The following is an 18,139-nucleotide window of genomic DNA, read 5'->3' on the forward strand; positions in this document are numbered from 1 at the left end:
AAGAGGAGTGGGCAACGACGACCCAAGTACAAATGAATAGCAGTCGAGTGTTTATGTGTACAAAAAACTCCAAAAAAAAAACAAAAGAGAAGTCCCACGCTTGTTGTTTAATGGGGCTGGATGGGACTGTGAGGGACAATAAATAACCTGGTCCTCGTGTCCCAGGTAGGTGGAACCTACTCATGTCACTCAGTCATTACAATGTTTTCTATTGCATGCTGTTGACAACAAACAAAAGACATTCTTGGGGGCGTCTGGGTAGCGTAGCGGTCTATTCCGTTGCCTACCAACACAGGGATCAGCGGTTCGAACCCCCATGTTACCTCCGGCTTGGTCGGGCGTCCCTACAGACACAATTGGCCGTGTCTGCAGGTGGGAGGGAAGCCAGATGTGGGTATTTGTCCTGGTTGCTGCAATAGCGCCTCCTTTGGTCGGTCGGGGCACCTGTTCAGGGGGGAGGGGGAACTTAGGGGGGCAAATAGCATGATCCTCCTATATGCTACGTCCCCCTGGTGAAACTCCTCACTGTCAGGTGGAAAGCGGCTGGCGACTCCACATGTATCGGAGGAGGCTTGTGGTAGTCTGCAGCCCTCCCCGGATCAGCAGAGGGGGTGGAGGGGAGATCGGGATGGCTCGGAGGGGGATAATTGGCCAAGTGTAACTGGGGAGAAATACAAAAAAAAAAAAATCTTCCAAGATATACTAATTTTTAAACCTAAATTAAGCATGCTTTCCCCCAACTAATACAAGGACCACACCACCAAATAGCCTTGTGTTTGTGTGTTTGTGTGTGTGTGTGTGTGTGTGCGTGCTCCGCATGAAAGAGTCTATGCTGAAAACAAGTAGCCAACCTGCAGCAGTTTATCCAACAGACTGTGGGCTCAGCCCATGTTTATACAAGCTTTGTGTTTAGCAGCGTTTAAGGTTCTGTGATCTGTGTTTTGAGCCTGGGTGATGGATTTCAAATAAGCTTTTAATACTTTCAACCCTCTGTTTTAAACATCTTGACTTGTCTTTGCCAAGTCTCTCTTGGTTCTGTTGTGTAGAAGTGGCTGCTGACAGGCAGCCCAGATTGAGAAAGGCTGGGGGGGACCAAAATCAGGTAATTTATTCCTGCAAATGCAGATGTTGTTGTTCTATTGCTGTGTCAAGTCAGAAAGGAGCAAAGCAGTTGATTCAACTAATCCAACAATTTAGGTCGCCACCCATGACTCGAAAATTATTTGAGCTGAAAAGGATTTTGAGCAGCGGATATGAAACGATGTGTGACTCTACTAGTGCAATTATGGACAGACTGTGTGTGTGTGTGTGTGTGTGTATGTGTGGGGTGACGGAGACATCTAACATAAAAAAGACAGAAAAGGGATGTGAAGAGAGGAGAAGACCAACAGGTGAAAGTGACAACTCCCTTCGCTTACAAGATTTTCTCTTACCAGCACACAAACCTCCTGATCAAAGTTGTGAGCCACCATTTTCCCCCATTAGCAGCCCCACTGATCCACTGTCAGCGATGAAACGACACATTTATGTGACACAACCCAGCTCTACCTAACGATGGCTGCAACCAGGCAGAATCCTGTCCTTTAAAAGCCAGATCCGGGACGCAGAATGAACTTGTTAAATATGCTTTTCTTTTTTAACATCGAGGTCTTCAAAGTCTAAGCAAGAAAGGCGGTGCTGACATCCATTTCGACAGTACCGAATTAAGGCTGTGCGTCATTAAAGCTGCTTCTGGAGCTTTTCAGTGATTATTTTATCAGCATCAATTTGGTTTTGATGAGGGATGCCTGATATTGGATTCGATATGCGACATTTCCAAACTCATTTTGGCTGATTGCTGATGCCGATACCCCATATATATATACACACACACACACACACACACACTTATTTTCATTTCACTGAAGAGAACACCAAGTCTCTTCTGTACTAGAATTAACCCATTACTCTTATTGTGATGGCCTACTTGTTGTAAATACAGACATAGAGCACTTCCTGTGATTCTACCATAAAGGTATCCTTCTACAAATGTAGACATTCACTCACGGTTGTCACAGTGAATGGCTGGTTATCAAGCGCTATAAATTCAATGACTATGGTGTGACGGGTTTTCACCTTCGGGTAGTCCGCTATATTACTTAGTGTTGTCAAATGACCGAAGTGGAGGCTGCTGACAGTTTTTTAGCTGCCGCCATTTTTTTCTTGCCTACTTTTCAGAAACTCTCCGTGGTGTTCAGGATGACGGCTCTTAAGATGCATAATTAAATTGTTCGTGTTAAAGGAGTGTGGTTGACCACTCCTTGCATCACTGGTGCTTTACAAGCATTACAAATAGCAATTTTCATCATCCGTTTCAGATACTCTGAAATACTGCCATACAGCTCATATGCTGAAGCGTGTTGCTAGTGCGCTTAATAAACATTTAGCGTCATCGCGTGCACATAGTTAACGTGTCACCCCCCCCCCTTTTTCTCCCCAATTGTATCTGGCCAATTACCCCACTCTTTCGAGCCGTCCCGGTCGCTGCTCCACCCCCTCTGCCGATCTGGGGAGGGCTGCACACTACCACAGCCCTCCTCCGATACATGTGGAGTCTCCAGCTGCTTCTTTTCACCTGACAGTGAGGAGTTTCACCAGGGGGACGTGGCGCGTGGGAGGATCACGCTATCCCCCCGAACAGGTGCGCCGACCGACCAGAGGAGGCGCTACTGCAGCGACCAGGACACATACCCACATCTGGCTTCCCACCCGCAGACATGGCCAATTGTGTGAGATTCGAACCGCTGATCCCCGTGTTGGTAGGCAATGGAATAGACCGCTATGCTACCCGGACGCCCGTTAATGCGTCACCTTATCGGCCAGTCACCTCGGCAGGAATTTTGATAGCTGTTGATGCAGATAATGAACTTCTTAAGTTTTTATCAGCCAATAGGGACACCGTGCTGATACCATCGCGTATCTCTACTTTCGATACCTCAACATGACCAACAAAATCAAATGAGACCATTATTGAGGAGATCAGATATCGCTATATAATGTTTCCTCATGGCTTTCTCCACATCAGATCCCCTGCCAAATCTGATTAAAGGACTTGTGGCACACGGACGGGATACCAAGTCACAATTAGAGATACTTGACATCTCCCTGCGTATCTTACAAAGCTGTTTTTCCAGAGCACCTCCACATCTCTCGCTCTTCTCCTCTAAACAAATACACAAGCTACCAGAGGTTAGATAGAGAGCTGCACGACAACAGGCAATGCTTATGCGAAATGAAGCCGCTCTTCCATGAAATACTACCAGTGTACTATAGCGAAAGTGGACAAAAATCCAAATGTCTCTCAGCAGCTTTAAACAAAAGCAAACTGTCTGGCACAGAAGCGCAACATGAACGAAATCAAATTCTAAGCTTTTGGCTAGAAACATCCCAAGGTCATTTAGTCAGGGTCAAAACCCCCACAACGTGATTTTTCAGACTTTCCTGGAGCGGGTGTTTAGATGCATGCTCAATAATCCAGGTGTAGAAATGAACTGATGCAACTTTTCTGGGGTTTCCAGGAGCACTGGCAATGCTAAAACTGGATGGACATCCTGGTGCTTTATCCATCATCAAGGACTTTTAAACACAACGTCAACTTCTGGTTATCTATTTCAAGAGACTTTGTGGTGAAGGAATGTGGTTTCACCTCTAAAAGGGTTAGGGGCATTTATAAAGTGGAGAGAGGAGGAACCTGTTGTGAGGAGGTCATGGTGGTTTTCAGGACACCCAGCTCCGCCCTGCTTGAGACCAGCTCGGTCTGGAGCTCCTGAAGCTGCTCTAGCTGCTCCTTCTCCTGGGGGAACAAACATTGAGCAAAACATGACTTCTAATACAGCAGGTCACAGCTAATATTGACTGTTCCACTTTTAGCAACCTTTCAGTCATTTGTTTGTGTTGAATAAAATTTTCTTAGCTCAGTTTCAACAGACAGACAGAATAAGCGAGTAAGAGAGAGAACGAGAGAGAGAGAGAGAGAGAGATGTAGATTTATACCTGTGTCTGTGTGCACACGTGGAAAAAACAAAAATCTTGTCTTAATACTATGCTGCATTTAGATAGGGTCCACAGGTCCATATGTGGTTGTGAAATTGTGCCTACATTGATTTTAATTCATCATACACATGCTATAAACTTGGTTTAACTTACCTAACTTACCAATTATAATTTTTATGATGACCAACAAATGTATTTCTGAATATTTTGGTAAAAAACATATATTTTGTCATGCAAGTACATCAAAACTGGAAATAAAGCACATAGAGAGAGAGAGAGAGAGCGAGAGAAAGAGAGAGAGAGAGAGAGAGAGAGAGAGAGAGAGAGAGAGAGAGAGAGAGAGAGAGAGAGAGGTGTGTGAGTCAGTGAGTGAGTGAGTGATAGACAGAGGGAAAATGAGGACAAAGAGAGCAAATGACTTTGACATATGCACGACAGTCAGTATTCCCATTTTTAGAATTGTTCTCCTCCCACTGAGAGGCCTCACTTGTCTGTCTGCTGCCTCCTGGGCGGCCTTAACCTTCTCCTGCATCTCCTTCCTCACTGCCTCCACCTCGTCCTGGGCTGCTCGGGCCACAGTCATCTGCCGAGTCACCTCCGCATTCTACATAGACACAAAGAAACAGTGAGACAGGCACGTACACAGACACACACACACACACACCAAAATAATTAGGACAGCAGCAGTAGTAGAAGAAAGTAAAAAGAAAAATTAGCCTAAGGAGACAACGCTTCATATGAGGCTCTAGTACTAAAGGGGACAGAAGGGCAGAGAGAAGGGGCACTAGGAAATGACACTGAAAGGGGAGGAAGGTAGGATTCCTTGTTCCTCACCTTCCTCAGCAGATCTGCATGACTCTGGACCAGCTCTGTGTACTTCTCCTTCAGTTTGGTGTAACGCTGCTCATTGGCCTGAGCTTTTCCTGGACAGAGATTGAGATACAGACATATGTACAGCTCAAGACAGACACAATCAAACACACATGTTATCAGAAAAACAGGAGGGGCAGAATATGAAAAAAACTACATGTACTCCCTTACGGTCAAGCAGTATTGACAGAGCAAAGAACGTCACTATTTTTCCATCAGACGATCCCTCCAACTTCTATTTTCTTTTCATTCTCAGCGCTACACTTTCTGCTTGGCTGGGTGCAAGCAATTAAATGGTAAATAGCAAATGGACTGCATTTATATCGCACTTTTCCAGTCTACCAAACACACAAAGCGCTTTACAATGTATGCCTCACATTCACAGTCATAAACTGATGGCGGAAGCCACCATGCAAGTAGCCAACCTGCTCATCGTGAGCAGTTAGGGGGTTCAGTGTCTTGCGCAAGGACACTTTGACACACTACTCTGGAAGAGACCAGGATCGAACCGGGAACCTTCCGATTATTAGACGGCCTGCTCTACCTCCTGAACCATGCTGCACGTTACAGTTTAAGTAGTTTTTTTTTTTATAAATTAAAGCTGTTTTTGACTTAATGAGTCAAGAGAGCTCCTCTGAAACCAGCTAAATCAGGGTCCCATTCCCACTGGCCCTTGCACACTATAAAGAATTTTTTTTCATTATGTTTTGGATTAAAATATCCACCAAAATCTATCACGGGCCTGCCTCATCAGCCCCACCCTCGTCAGGCTGCTCCCACTCTTACCTAGCTCATCTGGTTCATTGACCTCACCTGGAGCTCTCCAAAGCTCACACCTGACCTGCATCTCCAATCAGGCCAATCAACCCATCTCGGCCAGGATAAGAAGCCGCTCTGCTCTCCAGACAATGCTAGATTATTGTACCACTACAAGCCTTTTGACCTCCCTGCCATTGCCTGAACCATGCCTGTACGAGTACCACGACCCTGCCAAGACCACCGCCTGTATGAGAACCCCGGACCTGCCAAGCCCGCCGCCTTTGACCTCCCTACCATTGCCTGGACCACGCCTGTACGAGTACCATGACTCTGCCAAGCCCACCGCCTTTTGACCTCCCTGCCATTGCCCGGACCATGCCTGTACGAGTCCCACGACCCTGCCAAGACCACCGTGTGTTTGAGAACCCCGGACCTGCCAAGCCCACCGCTTTGACCTCCCTGCCATTGCCTGGACCACGCCTGTACAAGTCCCACAACCCTGCCAAGACCACCGCCTGTACAAGAACCTCGAACCTGCCAAGCCCACTACTGGTACGGGAATCACGCCCCTGCTAAGCCAACCGCCTGTCCGAGAGCCTTGACACTGCCTAAACCCGGCAAACAATAAAGGTGCCTCTTTGACTTTTCCCCCCATCCTGTCTCTCATTCTGCTTTTGGGTCCTGCACCTGGTAGCCCTGACAAAAATCTATATGCAAGTGCAAAATTTACATCAAACATAATTCTTTTGTCAAAGTAAACGGTGTTCCAATAGCCTTTCCTGTAGAGTGCATTTTGCAACATCTTTTGACGGCTGTTTGAATGTGGGTTTTTCCCCCCCATTCACTAACACAGCTGGTGACTGACAGCATTTGTACAGTAAGCTACACCAGTATCCGCTCCACAATTCTACTTAAGTCTCAGAGCCACTGCAGGACAGAGTGCATTCAAGTTTAATCCTGCCTGGTTCAGGGCGGATGCTGGTTTGTGCGGGGTGCAGGATTGGCGGGGTTTACCACAATGCTGCGTTTAAAGCAGGTGTGAAGTTAAGATGTCACTCAAAACAAGGGAAACTACATACATGTGGAGTCGCCAGCTGCTTCTTTTCACCTGACAGTCAGGAGTTTCGCCAGGGGACGTAGCGAGTGGGAGGATCACGCTATTCCCCCCAGTTCCCCCTCCCCCCTCAACAGGCGCCCCAATCGATCAGAGGAGGCGCTAGGGCAGCAACCAGGACACATACCCACATCCGGCTTCCCACCCGCAGACATGGCAAATTGTGTCTGTAGGGACCCCCGACCAAGTCAGAGGCAACATGGGGATTCGAACCAGCGATCCCCGTGCTGGTAAGCAATGGAATAGACCGCCACACCACCCGGACACCCATGACATTCCTACTTGTGACTAAGCTTGGAGTTTGTGTCTACAGTGCAAGATCTCCCTGATCAGCCATTCAATCAGACTGTCTCTGATGGATATGGTGGAAAAAACTTAACGTAATAAAGATAAAAATAAATAAGAATGCACTGACATCACTAGCGACGTATGCCAAAGCCAATCATAAAATGTGCCGTCATCAGAAACGACAAGACAATGTCCATGCTCACTCTCTATCTCAGTGAGGCTCCTCTGCTCCTTCTCCGTGTCCTCTTTGACCCGCCGCAGGTCGTCCAGCTCCGCCTTGAGGAACTCGCTCTCGCCGACAGCCTGCATCCTCAAGTGGCTTTGCTCCGCCAGCTCCGCCTCCAACTCACTGACACGCCCCCTCAGCGCCTGGCATAACCGACCACTCTGCATGGTGGACAGGAAGGTGCCAAGGAGGTGAGAAGGAGCAAAAAGAAAAGGAATGGAGTAGACAGAGAGAGAGAGAGGTGTAGGATCGTTCCAACTCAACCGTCTTCCCATGCATTTGCTTCACCTGGCACGGACTCAAACAATGAATGTACTGCTCTTTTCAATCTGACTGATAAAAATCTAGTTTAACCATTACTGCTCTTTTGCTCAAAGTTTCAACAGATTAACTGCAAGTGCTCAAATTGGTTGGGAAGATATGACAGCACATCCTTTTCACCGACAATAACGGAAGAAAAGAGTTCATTATTAGAGATGTTCTCTATGGACAGGAAAGCCAAAGCCTTCGTCTCTTTACCTCTAGTCTAAAGGACTCAAGTTCTTCCTTAAGGGCCTGGATTTCCCTGGTCAGCTGTTCAATCAAACGGTCTCTGATGGATACAGAAAAAAACATGCATTAAAAAATTAAAAAAAAACTCAAATTATTACCCATGAGACAGGACACAAGCGTAGTTTGTAATTGTTAAGGGGGGGGGGGCTACATGCTCTCAAGCTTTTATTTTGTCCATTTTTGGTCATATGCATGGTCCTTTCTATTTTTAAAGTTGCCTGTTGTGTTTTTTTTAAACACGCAAAAATAAATTACAAAAAAAAGAGAAAAATCAAACCACAGGGTCTGTATCAAATTAACTGCACTTTGTAAGCCACTGGGAAGCACCACTACGAATTCATCAATGTCAAATTTTTAATCGAATTTTTAAGTTCCTGTCATCATAATTGAAGAAGTCAAACAGATTAATGTGGCTGTGACGAGGAACGAGCCACGCTATTGATTTTCCAAACAGCACTCATTTTGACTATGAGCCTGCTCTTATGAGGGCTAAATTCAACCACTGGGCAAGACTATAGGCATAACAGCAAATATGACCATAAGAGAATGAAAAAAATCTTGTGCAGTGTTGGGCAGAATATTCTGAAAACGTATGAAGTGCATGAATACTGAATACACGGTCCTACACGTAACCAGTAACATGTTCACTTACAATACCTGTGAAGCAACTGTGCTGATATTATTCATGTCATGTTGCTGTTTCTTGTTATTATGTGATAAGGATTGCATTACTTTTAAAAGGAGTAGGGTAGATTGGACAGGATGGCATTTACATTTCACGGGGGGCATTTTCAGTTGACCTCACCTCACGATTATTAATATTATTATTATCATTATTTTCCATAAATGAGAAATAGGCTATGACAGAGGAGCGCAAATTTACACTGGAATTGAGTGCAGACACACACACACACACACACACACAAGGACGCGTGCACAACAGAAACTATGATGCATACAGTAAATAAATAGCTGCAAATTAGATGTTTTCCATGTGTTTAATTGTTACTGACTTGCAGACTGACCCAAACGGGAAGGAAATTTTCACAAATTTTTGCCCACCCACGAAACATGAACACATAGTCCCATCCATCACAAAGGCCGATGCTGGTTAGGACAAAGCACTCTAAAAGTATTCTAAGAATGGATAAGGTCACTGTCATCTGAATACTGGTGTTGGGAAACAATGTGGGCTGAACGCAGACACGACCCAACCCTGACCCTATGAGGTTTCCTCAGGCCTTACTTGTCGTCCTTGCGCATGCCATTCTGACTGTTGAAGTTGAAGGGGTCTGTAGCAGCCGAGGTGCCAAAGAGGTCATCGAACTTGGTTTCCACCGCTGCCTGTACATACACAAGTGTTTCAAGGGAAAATCAACTGAAAAGTCTAAAGATAACCAAATTGATTTCCATTTCCTTTTCAGCGGAGTCTTTCATCTCAAAGATATCCGTCAGTTTTGCTCATTATTTTGCACTGCTCCGTCTTTCTCCAATTGTATTGCTACGACAGAGCCATCCCCACCGTTTAATGACCAGCCAGTCAGAGCTGCAACAGAATCCACTCAGGGAACTGACCAGCGACAAAACGGGACAGTCGTATTTACAAGAGTGAATTCCAGCAAGTGACTCTGGTCTCATCTGGTTACCGGTAGTACAGGGATGTCAGTGTCCACCAGGTCTTCTGTCTCCACCATATGTTCTGACTCGGGGGACGATGACTCGGCGGGAATCACCACTACTGGGCTGATGTGCTCTGACAGAGCTGATGCCCGGAGGAAGTTGGGAGGGTTCTGAAAAGAAAAGAGGAAATTAAAAAAACAAACCATAAATACTTCTTAAACTATTAAGTACAAATGTATAAAGTTATTACTCAAACTAGTTGTGACTGACATAAGGCACTGAAGGACATCGATGGCTTAATCCAGAAACTTCGAGAATACGAACGGCTGTTAAGACCTGTGTGAATTCAAATTTTGAAAGTGTGCTTGCCTGAGGGGAAATAGACCTGAGATAAAATTGGGAAATCAACCCTCCCCTATTTTTTTCTCCCCAATTGTACTTGGCCAATCACCCTGCTCTTCAAGCCATCCCGGTCACTGCTCCACCCCCTCTGCAGATCAGGGGAAGGCAGCAGACTACCACGTTTCCTCCGATACATGTGGAGTCACCAGCCGCTTCTTTTCACCTGACAGTGCGGAGTTTCACCAGGGGGACGTAGAACGTGGAAGGATCACGCTATTCCCCCTCCCCCTTGGACAGGCATCCCAACTGACCAGAGGAGGCGCTAGTGCAGCGACTAGGACACATACCCACATCCAGCTTCCTGCCCACAGACACAACCAATTGTGTCTGAAAGGACACCCAACCAAGCCGGAGGGGCACACGGGGATTCAAACCGTCGATTCCTGTGTTGGCAGGCAATGGAACAGACCGCTATGCTACCTGGATGCCCCAAAATCAGGAAAAATTTTAATTTATTCCTTTAGAAAGCCCTCGGGGCCAAATCAGGTGGCTAATCTCAAGACAGTAGATGCAGTTGTCAAGTCAAAGCTTGAGGAAGAGGAGCTCTCACCTCAGGTAACTGTGGGATCTGAATCAACCTCTTGAAGTACTGCAAGTTGCTGGAGCGATAGAACAGGCTCTTCAATCTGAAAACAAAGAGCAAGTGAGAGAGTGAGAGCGAATAGCTGTGTGAGACAGTGGCCATAGGTGAGACAGCGACAGCAGGAGAGTACTATATGGAATAGGTTGGAGAGAGCGCACACGCAATAGAAGCAAGGGCACACAGATTAAAATGAGCAGAGAAGCAGACAGAGGCCAAGAGGGAGAGAAAATGGGCATGAGAGATGGACGTACAAAGTGGAGCCGAGCAGACTATGACATGGCAAATTCATTGGCACTAAGAGCTTGGTGCTCCGGTTCAGGGGCAGTTCAGCGGGGTTAGAAAATGTACTGGAGTTACGACTGCCTATCTTTCTTACTCTGCATGACACACTGCGGGAGAACTTACTTCTTAAACTGTTCCTGGAAACGGTCTCTATGACCCTGGAGAGTGTCTGCTGGAAGGCCTGCAAGCACACAGCAAACACAGTCACGTACACACACACATGCACACACAAGTTAAATGCAGTGTTAAAGAGCGCAGATTTGTTTCAAGGAATTGAGGTGTTGAGTCTATATTTAAAAACTTCTAAACAAGGCTGAGTGTTTTTGCATATCGGAAAATAGGTCAAAATGTGCGTGAATAGTCACAGAAAAGCTGTTACCGTGCAAACATCTGAACTGAGAGTATTTCAAACTTGACACCTGCTGTAGGAATGACACTTTTACTTAAGGCTGTTGTTTTACTGTTTGGCCAACAGAGGCCTGCACTACTCACAGGAGTGGAGTTTAAACAGCAGCTTGACAGTGTAGTCATACAGATGGCTGCAGTCCAAGATGACTTGGATGAGAGGGGCCAAGCGACACTGGCCTGCTGCAGTCACCGACACGGACCTAGACATGTCCAGAGAGCTGAACACTGTGGGGGCGGGATGACAGGCAAACATATGCACAAGGGATCATTACGAAAAAGACAAAACATGTGCAATCAGGGTAAGCATGCATACGATTATTACATACAAAAACACACAAATTTGATTATTACGGCAGAAAGCAACACAGATATACGTAAAATACAGCAATAACGCATAAAAACTGACAGATATAAAGACACACAACTTATATATATTGTACTGTACTGTACTGGTCAGTAGTAACGCAAACTCCTTGGTTACCCTTTCTTCTTTCATTATTACAACTTTTTTTTCTGCCTCACTTTCTCTATCCCCAGTACCAGGCCCTGAGTTTCTGTTCACTTTACCGAGGTGTGGTTTCCTGTAGTACTTCACACACCACGCACACACACAGATGAACACACACACGCACACATTCACACGGTTTCGTCCAGGCCTCTGAGTGACGCAGTGCTTCTAAAATACACCAGTTAGATTTTAAAGAGGGGGAGAGGGAGGTAGGGCCATGGCCACTGGCTGCAATGTTTGGCCAGACTTTCACTTGGCCAGTATAGATTCACTTGGCTTGAATTTATGGGGAATGTTTTCTGCATGGAGTGAGATATCAGATCACAGACAGTACTGAACTTAGAAAAACAAAAACAAAGATGGGAGTTTCCTCCTTCATGCTGAACACCAATGAAAAGGAACTGACAGGGGGGAAGTCCATCACCCCCATCGCTACTGACATCTATAGGCTGTCTGTCTCTGCCCTATGCAGCTGAGTAAGCGAGGACAGTGTTGTCATTGGGATCAAGATTATGGGGTGGGGCTGGGAGGACAACACACACACACACACACACACACACACACACACACACACACACACACACACACACACACACACACACACACACACAGACACACACACACACAGTGGAAATTTGTGCTTTTCCCACAAGCAGGACATCAGATTCAGATTTAGGGCATTTAACTCCCAATGCCTTTCTAATGAGGCATTACTTGTTTCTTGCCTTCTTGTACGCCTGCTCATGTCCCTGCATACTATTTTTAGTCCGGTGCCCAGTTTAAAAAACACTGACCCAGGATGACTAATGTGGTCAGGAATACAACTACAGTACACAACTAACAGCCTCGCTGCTATGGAGCCACACTGATTACACCTGTGGGACTGTAGGCTCTTTCTGGCAACCTTGTCGTTCAGTGGAAGTGTATATTTTAGTGTGATTCACCCCCACCTATTAATCAGTGAGGGTGAACATCTGCGGGTACGACTGTACGCATGTTCGTCATGTGTGTATGCATCTATCTGTGTGTGTACGTGTGTGTTTGTGCGTGTGTACGTCTATCTTTGTGCGTGGCTGCATTATGTCATGCCCTGCCTTAGATAAGCCTGGCTAGCAAGGAGGAACAGACAGAACAGACAAGAATAGCTTACCACCCAGAAAGAGGTTGAGCTCACACTCCAGGTAGTCAAACATCTCCACCGTCAGCTGGAAGCTAGAGGAGAGAGAGGGGGGAAGAGGGTAGAGATAGGCAAGACACAAAGAGGAGAGAAAGAACAGAGGCCCACAAACATATGAAGTCTACAGAATGCCATTTACTCACACACACACACACACACACACACACACACACACACACACACAAAGATACAGCTACACCAAGGCTACAGCAAATAAGAGGCCTGGGTGTCCAGGTAGCGTAGCAGTCTATTCTATTGCCTACCAACACAGGGATCGCTGGTTCGAATCCCCGTGTTGCCTCCGGCTTGTCAGGCGTCCCTACAGACACAACTGGCCGTGTCTGCGGGTGGGAAGCCGGATGTGGGTATGTGTCCTGGTCGCTTCACTAGCGCCTCCTCTGGTCGGTCAGGGGCGCCTGTTCAGAGGGGGGGGGGATAACGTGATCCTCCCACGCGCTACGTCCCCCTGGTGAAACTCCTCACTGTCAGGTGAAAAGAAGTGGCTAGTGACGCCACATGTATCGGAGAAGGCATGTGGTAGTCTGCAGCCCTCCCCGGATCGGCAGCGGGGGTGGAGCAGCGACCGGAACAGCTCGGAAAGAGTGGAGTAATTTGCCAGATATAATTGGGGAGAAAAAGGAGGAAAATTCCAAAAAAGGAAAAAAATATAAAAACAAGAGGCCTAACAATTACTTTGCATTGAATTTATCTGTTATAAATATAAAACTAATCATTTTGAAGTCGATAAAGAGGTTTGATTTTGATTTGAATACATTCTAATAACCAAAGCACATTTCGTATACAAATACAGAACCTTATTACATACTTTAATGTGGCTATCACCAGATACATTTGTTATATATTTGAGAGTACAGACCTCACAAATCCCTGTAGCATACCTGTAATGGGCAAACTAAGAATGTCCTGGAAAACCTTAACTATCAGCAGGCCTATGTACAGTTCCCCCAATGTCATAACTAATCATAGAAGTCAGTCCACAAATTCATGGACAGATAAATTCAAATGCAGCCTCCTAGGCAAACCCTTGCACAAATACTACCAAGTCTAATATTAAGCTGCACTTTCCAAAAACCAAAAGTTTGCTATGGGACCATTTTGGTCTAAACCGAACTCTGTCATTATTTTCATAATTTAATAAAGCTGTATAATTTGTGCGAGGGCCCGCCTAGGAGGCTGTGCATCCACCCACAGGCAAAACATTTTTATTGGGTAGACTTTTTTAGCTTGAAAGCTGCATATTAACCCCCCCCCCCCACTACTTCCCATTCAACTGAATTGCGTGCTGCGCAAGTCTTATAATGGCAGGAAAAACACTGGTTTTTCTGTCCATGTGTGTGTCTCTGTCCACTGCTAATCACACATACCACTGGGCTTGTCAGCCTAATAATATTTGTGCACACTTACGACTATATGATCAAGGACCTCTCGTGGTTGCGATGATTCAAAACCTTTGAAAAACCTGTTTTATACCGCAACTGAGTGGGAACTCTTCAGCTGAGTTTGTCGCCTAAGTCTGAGCACTGGAGATGGGGAGCTACACCTGATGGAGATCTGCAATCTTCTAGTTATGAGCGTGCAAAACTGACGAATCTACATAGTTAACTATGCTCAACCTTCTTCTTCTTCTTTCAGTTTATTCCCTGTTTCTCAGGGGTCGCCAGAGCGGATTTTATAGTTTCCATCGGCACCCTGTGATGGCACAGCACCAATGGTGGCCGTTGTCAACCTGGGCCTTAACCGATCTGGTATAGTCTCGTCAAGCCGCATACTGATTTGGCAAAATTTTACATCGGATGCCTTTCCTGACACAACCACTATGCCCAGTGAAACTGACAAAACCATTACAGCACTAAACAAGACACCACTACAACTTATGATAAAAAGAGCCTGCTTAGAAAAAATACTAAGAATTAATTTCTTCATGCTTTTAAGACATGCAGGAAATCTCCCCCATGGAGGACTAGTGTTTTCCTGCTTCCTGTTCCTGTTCAAATCATTGGAAAACGGGAAGTCAACTGAAGGGCCCAGGCCAAAGCTGTCATGAAGAAGAGTGCTGATGAGTTTAACCACATGACCTTCGTAAAACTTGATCAGGACTAAATAGTGGTCTCATGTCTCTTAGAAGGCAGGCCCTGGTGAACAATGACAGGCAGTCAGTAGGCATCTAATCTAATTTCAATTGACACATTCGCTAACAGAGCCATGAATAACAGCGAGACTCATAAGTACCTGGATTACATGGGGCATGCCTGGAATCACGTTTACTAGTAACAACTATAACAAATAGCAACACAATAGAAAACCATACTCACAAGTTGTTGACGTCGTTCTCTCCAGCTTCATCAAGCTGTCTGTTTGACATCTGGAGATTGCCTGGGAAGCGGGGGTTCTGCAAGAGGGGACAACATGAGTACTGGACAGGTTGTACTCAGATAACTGAGTATAGAGGTTTTGATATCAACTGAAATTGTAAGGGCAATAACGTCTCAATCACATGATGTGTGTGATGATACAAGACAACAATAGTTTTACATCTCTTTTTTTTTGGAATCCCCCCCTCCTTTTCTCCCCAGTTGTATCCAGCCAATTACCCCACTCTTCCGAGCCATCCCGGTCGCTGCTCCACCCCCTCTGCCGATCCAGGGAGGGCTGCAGACTACCACGTGTCTCCTCCGATACATGTGGAGTCGCCAGCCATTTCTTTTCACCTGACAGTGAGGAGTTTCGCCAGGGGGACGTAGCACATGGGAGGATCACGCTATTCCCCCCCAGTTCCTCCTCCCCCCTGAACAGGCGCCCCGACCAACTGAAGGAGGCACTAGTGCAGCGACCAGGACACGTACCCACATCCGGCTTCCCACCTGCAGACACAGCCAATTATGGGATGCCTGACCAAGTCGGAGGTAACACGAGGATTTGAACCGGCGATTCCTGTGTTGGTAATAGTTTTACAACTCTGCATTGAGCAGTAAGCTGTTGCCTTTGTGAACTGATGCAAGTTGTTTATAGATGAACCATACATGACAGGGTGTTAATAAGAACCATTGGATGGGGACACAAATGTGACTGTGACCACTGCTTTTGTTGCATAATAGCAGTCCTTTGACTGCTGCCATTTTAGGATTGGGAGTCTAAACCCCAAGATGACACTCGGGTGCACCTTCATCATGGGCTAAGCATTGACCACCAATTATTAATAGAGAAACAAACAACCACAACATCTTGTAATGGAACCAACACTACTGTCTAGGCTCTCACCAGCAAGCCTGCCCGACTGCCTCTATATTGCAGATTGATGAAAGACCGTTAGTCTTAAAGCAAGCATTTTCTATGAAGGCAGCCCCCCCAGAGAGACACAGTGGCAGTAAAATGATAGCCCTAGTCAGAGATAATGAGCAATGAGGGAGACAGGCGCAGGGTTTTATAGGCCAGGCAGACTCACTTTGATGTGAAACTCCATTTTGGTGATGAGCAGTTTGAGGTAGATGCTGCACAACTTCCCATAACCTTCACTCAGGTGACCCTGAGGGAGAGAGAAAAAGCAAGCTGAAATTCAAGATGAAAGAGGAGGAGAAATAGAGGGGAAAAAGAGATGTGAAAAGAAAGGGGGTAGAGATATGATCAAAAGCAAAACATTTTTTTCCTCCTCCCGGGAAGCTTGCAAGTTGGCTGGCTGGATACATAAAATGTTGAGGAGGCAACTCATTAGGTATCTTAAGCAACTCATTGCGACACTTTGGCTGAGGCCAGTACATGGAGAGAATGTGCAAGGGGTGTGAAAAAACGACTGACACCAAAGCAACATTACCACATTAACTGTAACAGCAAAAATATTTTTCCCTCTGCTCTCTTTGTACTGCTCACAGATCTTTACGGAAGATTAGAGGAGAAGTTTTTCCAGGTACTTTGGCTACATGTCTTTGGTATAAGTGTGTGTAAGTTGAATAGTCCAGCTATGTGGCCAATTGCTTCTCATTTCCTTTGTCCTCATATCTGTAAGGGGTAGTGATCTAACAACAGGAAGGCAAGGCCACAGCCTTTGTCACAGGAACCATGCTTCCTGTTTCCCGCCTCATCTAGTGACATCAGCAAAAAAACAGAAAAATGTAAAAAATAGTAACCAAAAACTGCTAAGTGGGTACATCCAGGAATAGGTTGATTTTAAGTATACTAAGTAAAAGCAGAGCCTCAACCCAAGCTCATATTACCTATACACACGACTGAAGAGTTCAGATTTATTATCTAAAAGGAACGTGGCCTTTACAGGTCTACACAATGAATTATGTATGTTTTGTCATGACAATCTTTTTTTTTTGTCATGCCTTCATCATTATCCCCCAATGTCATTCACCTGTGTTATTCACCTGTGTAATTATCCTCCCTCCTTTTGTGTACTTAGCCTTTTGTTACAAGCGTACTGGCCGTTTGTATTTCTGTGATAGCCTTCTAGTCTTCTGGACACCTGGTCTGAACGTCTGACTTTGTCTCTGTCTTACACACTCGTGTTGTTCATTCCCTCTGACTGACCACCTGTGTACCATACTTGCCTGTCTAAGAAGTAAGCCCATGAGTTTTGGAAACGTGGAACTGAGAGTCGTGCATTTGAGTCCTCCTTTCCTGCTCCCGTTGTGACAAATAGTTGTAGTAGATGTCAATATTAACACCAGCATTGACGTGTTTCATCACCGCTCAATCATATCACTTAGTTTACAGCTCAAAACACACATTTAAGTGTTTCGTACTGCTTTAAACGCTCATCTTCAATTTTCTGTAGTGGTGCCAGTAATATCTGTTGTGAAAGTGTACTAAAGTAGCACATCACATGACGTGTGAGTATGAAAAAAAAAGAGTTATAAATGCAGTTGCAAGAACAATAATTTCCACTCATATTTTGGGATGTTTGATTTGAAAGAAAATTTGATTTAATTGTAATTATAACTGTTCTAATTATCTCTTAACTGCCCCCTCCTTTCATCTGTTTCTATCTGCGGAGACCTCTCATTTCTCTAAGACTCACTATGCATTGACAGGCGAATTCACACAGAATGGATTGCGACTGCTGATACTACCATGAATTGTGCGTCATTTGCAACCGCTGTCTGCCCCATCTCAAGGTCCGTTTCACAAAAGATTTTACACTACTGATTTTACAGCGAGAACATGTCCTGACTGCAGTTATCATGAGGCACAGTATAAATAGTGGCTTTGCACCAAGAAGACAGCAGGTAGGCTGTTTCATCCTTGATGTCATCAAGTAGAGCAAGACTTGTTTGACCTGGCAACCTGTATCTGCCAAT

The 18,139-nt window shown here is 45.5% G+C and overlaps 1 protein-coding gene across 3 annotated transcripts in view; it reads right to left on the minus strand.

Moving 5' to 3' along the window:
* hip1 (huntingtin interacting protein 1) overlaps nucleotides 1-18,139 on the minus strand; it is a 70,723-nt gene that overhangs the window by 18,843 nt on the left and 33,741 nt on the right. For 2 of the 3 annotated variants that reach the window (XM_056283140.1, XM_056283141.1), the window contains exons 5-17: nucleotides 16,285-16,365; nucleotides 15,155-15,231; nucleotides 12,795-12,856; nucleotides 11,221-11,361; nucleotides 10,852-10,909; nucleotides 10,414-10,489; nucleotides 9,488-9,631; nucleotides 9,088-9,185; nucleotides 7,809-7,881; nucleotides 7,267-7,450; nucleotides 4,867-4,955; nucleotides 4,520-4,636; nucleotides 3,731-3,832 (exon numbers count right to left, since the gene is read on the minus strand). In XM_056283140.1, the coding sequence (XP_056139115.1) occupies nucleotides 3,731-3,832; nucleotides 4,520-4,636; nucleotides 4,867-4,955; nucleotides 7,267-7,450; nucleotides 7,809-7,881; nucleotides 9,088-9,185; nucleotides 9,488-9,631; nucleotides 10,414-10,489; nucleotides 10,852-10,909; nucleotides 11,221-11,361; nucleotides 12,795-12,856; nucleotides 15,155-15,231; nucleotides 16,285-16,365 (1,302 nt within the window). The remainder of the gene's footprint in view (nucleotides 1-3,730; nucleotides 3,833-4,519; nucleotides 4,637-4,866; nucleotides 4,956-7,266; nucleotides 7,451-7,808; nucleotides 7,882-9,087; nucleotides 9,186-9,487; nucleotides 9,632-10,413; nucleotides 10,490-10,851; nucleotides 10,910-11,220; nucleotides 11,362-12,794; nucleotides 12,857-15,154; nucleotides 15,232-16,284; nucleotides 16,366-18,139) is intronic. The other variant, XM_056283143.1, reaches the window with a different exon arrangement.

The sequence above is a fragment of the Lampris incognitus genome, chromosome 7 (genome assembly GCF_029633865.1).
Source record: "Lampris incognitus isolate fLamInc1 chromosome 7, fLamInc1.hap2, whole genome shotgun sequence".
In the NCBI taxonomy this organism is placed as follows: domain Eukaryota; kingdom Metazoa; phylum Chordata; class Actinopteri; order Lampriformes; family Lampridae; genus Lampris; species Lampris incognitus.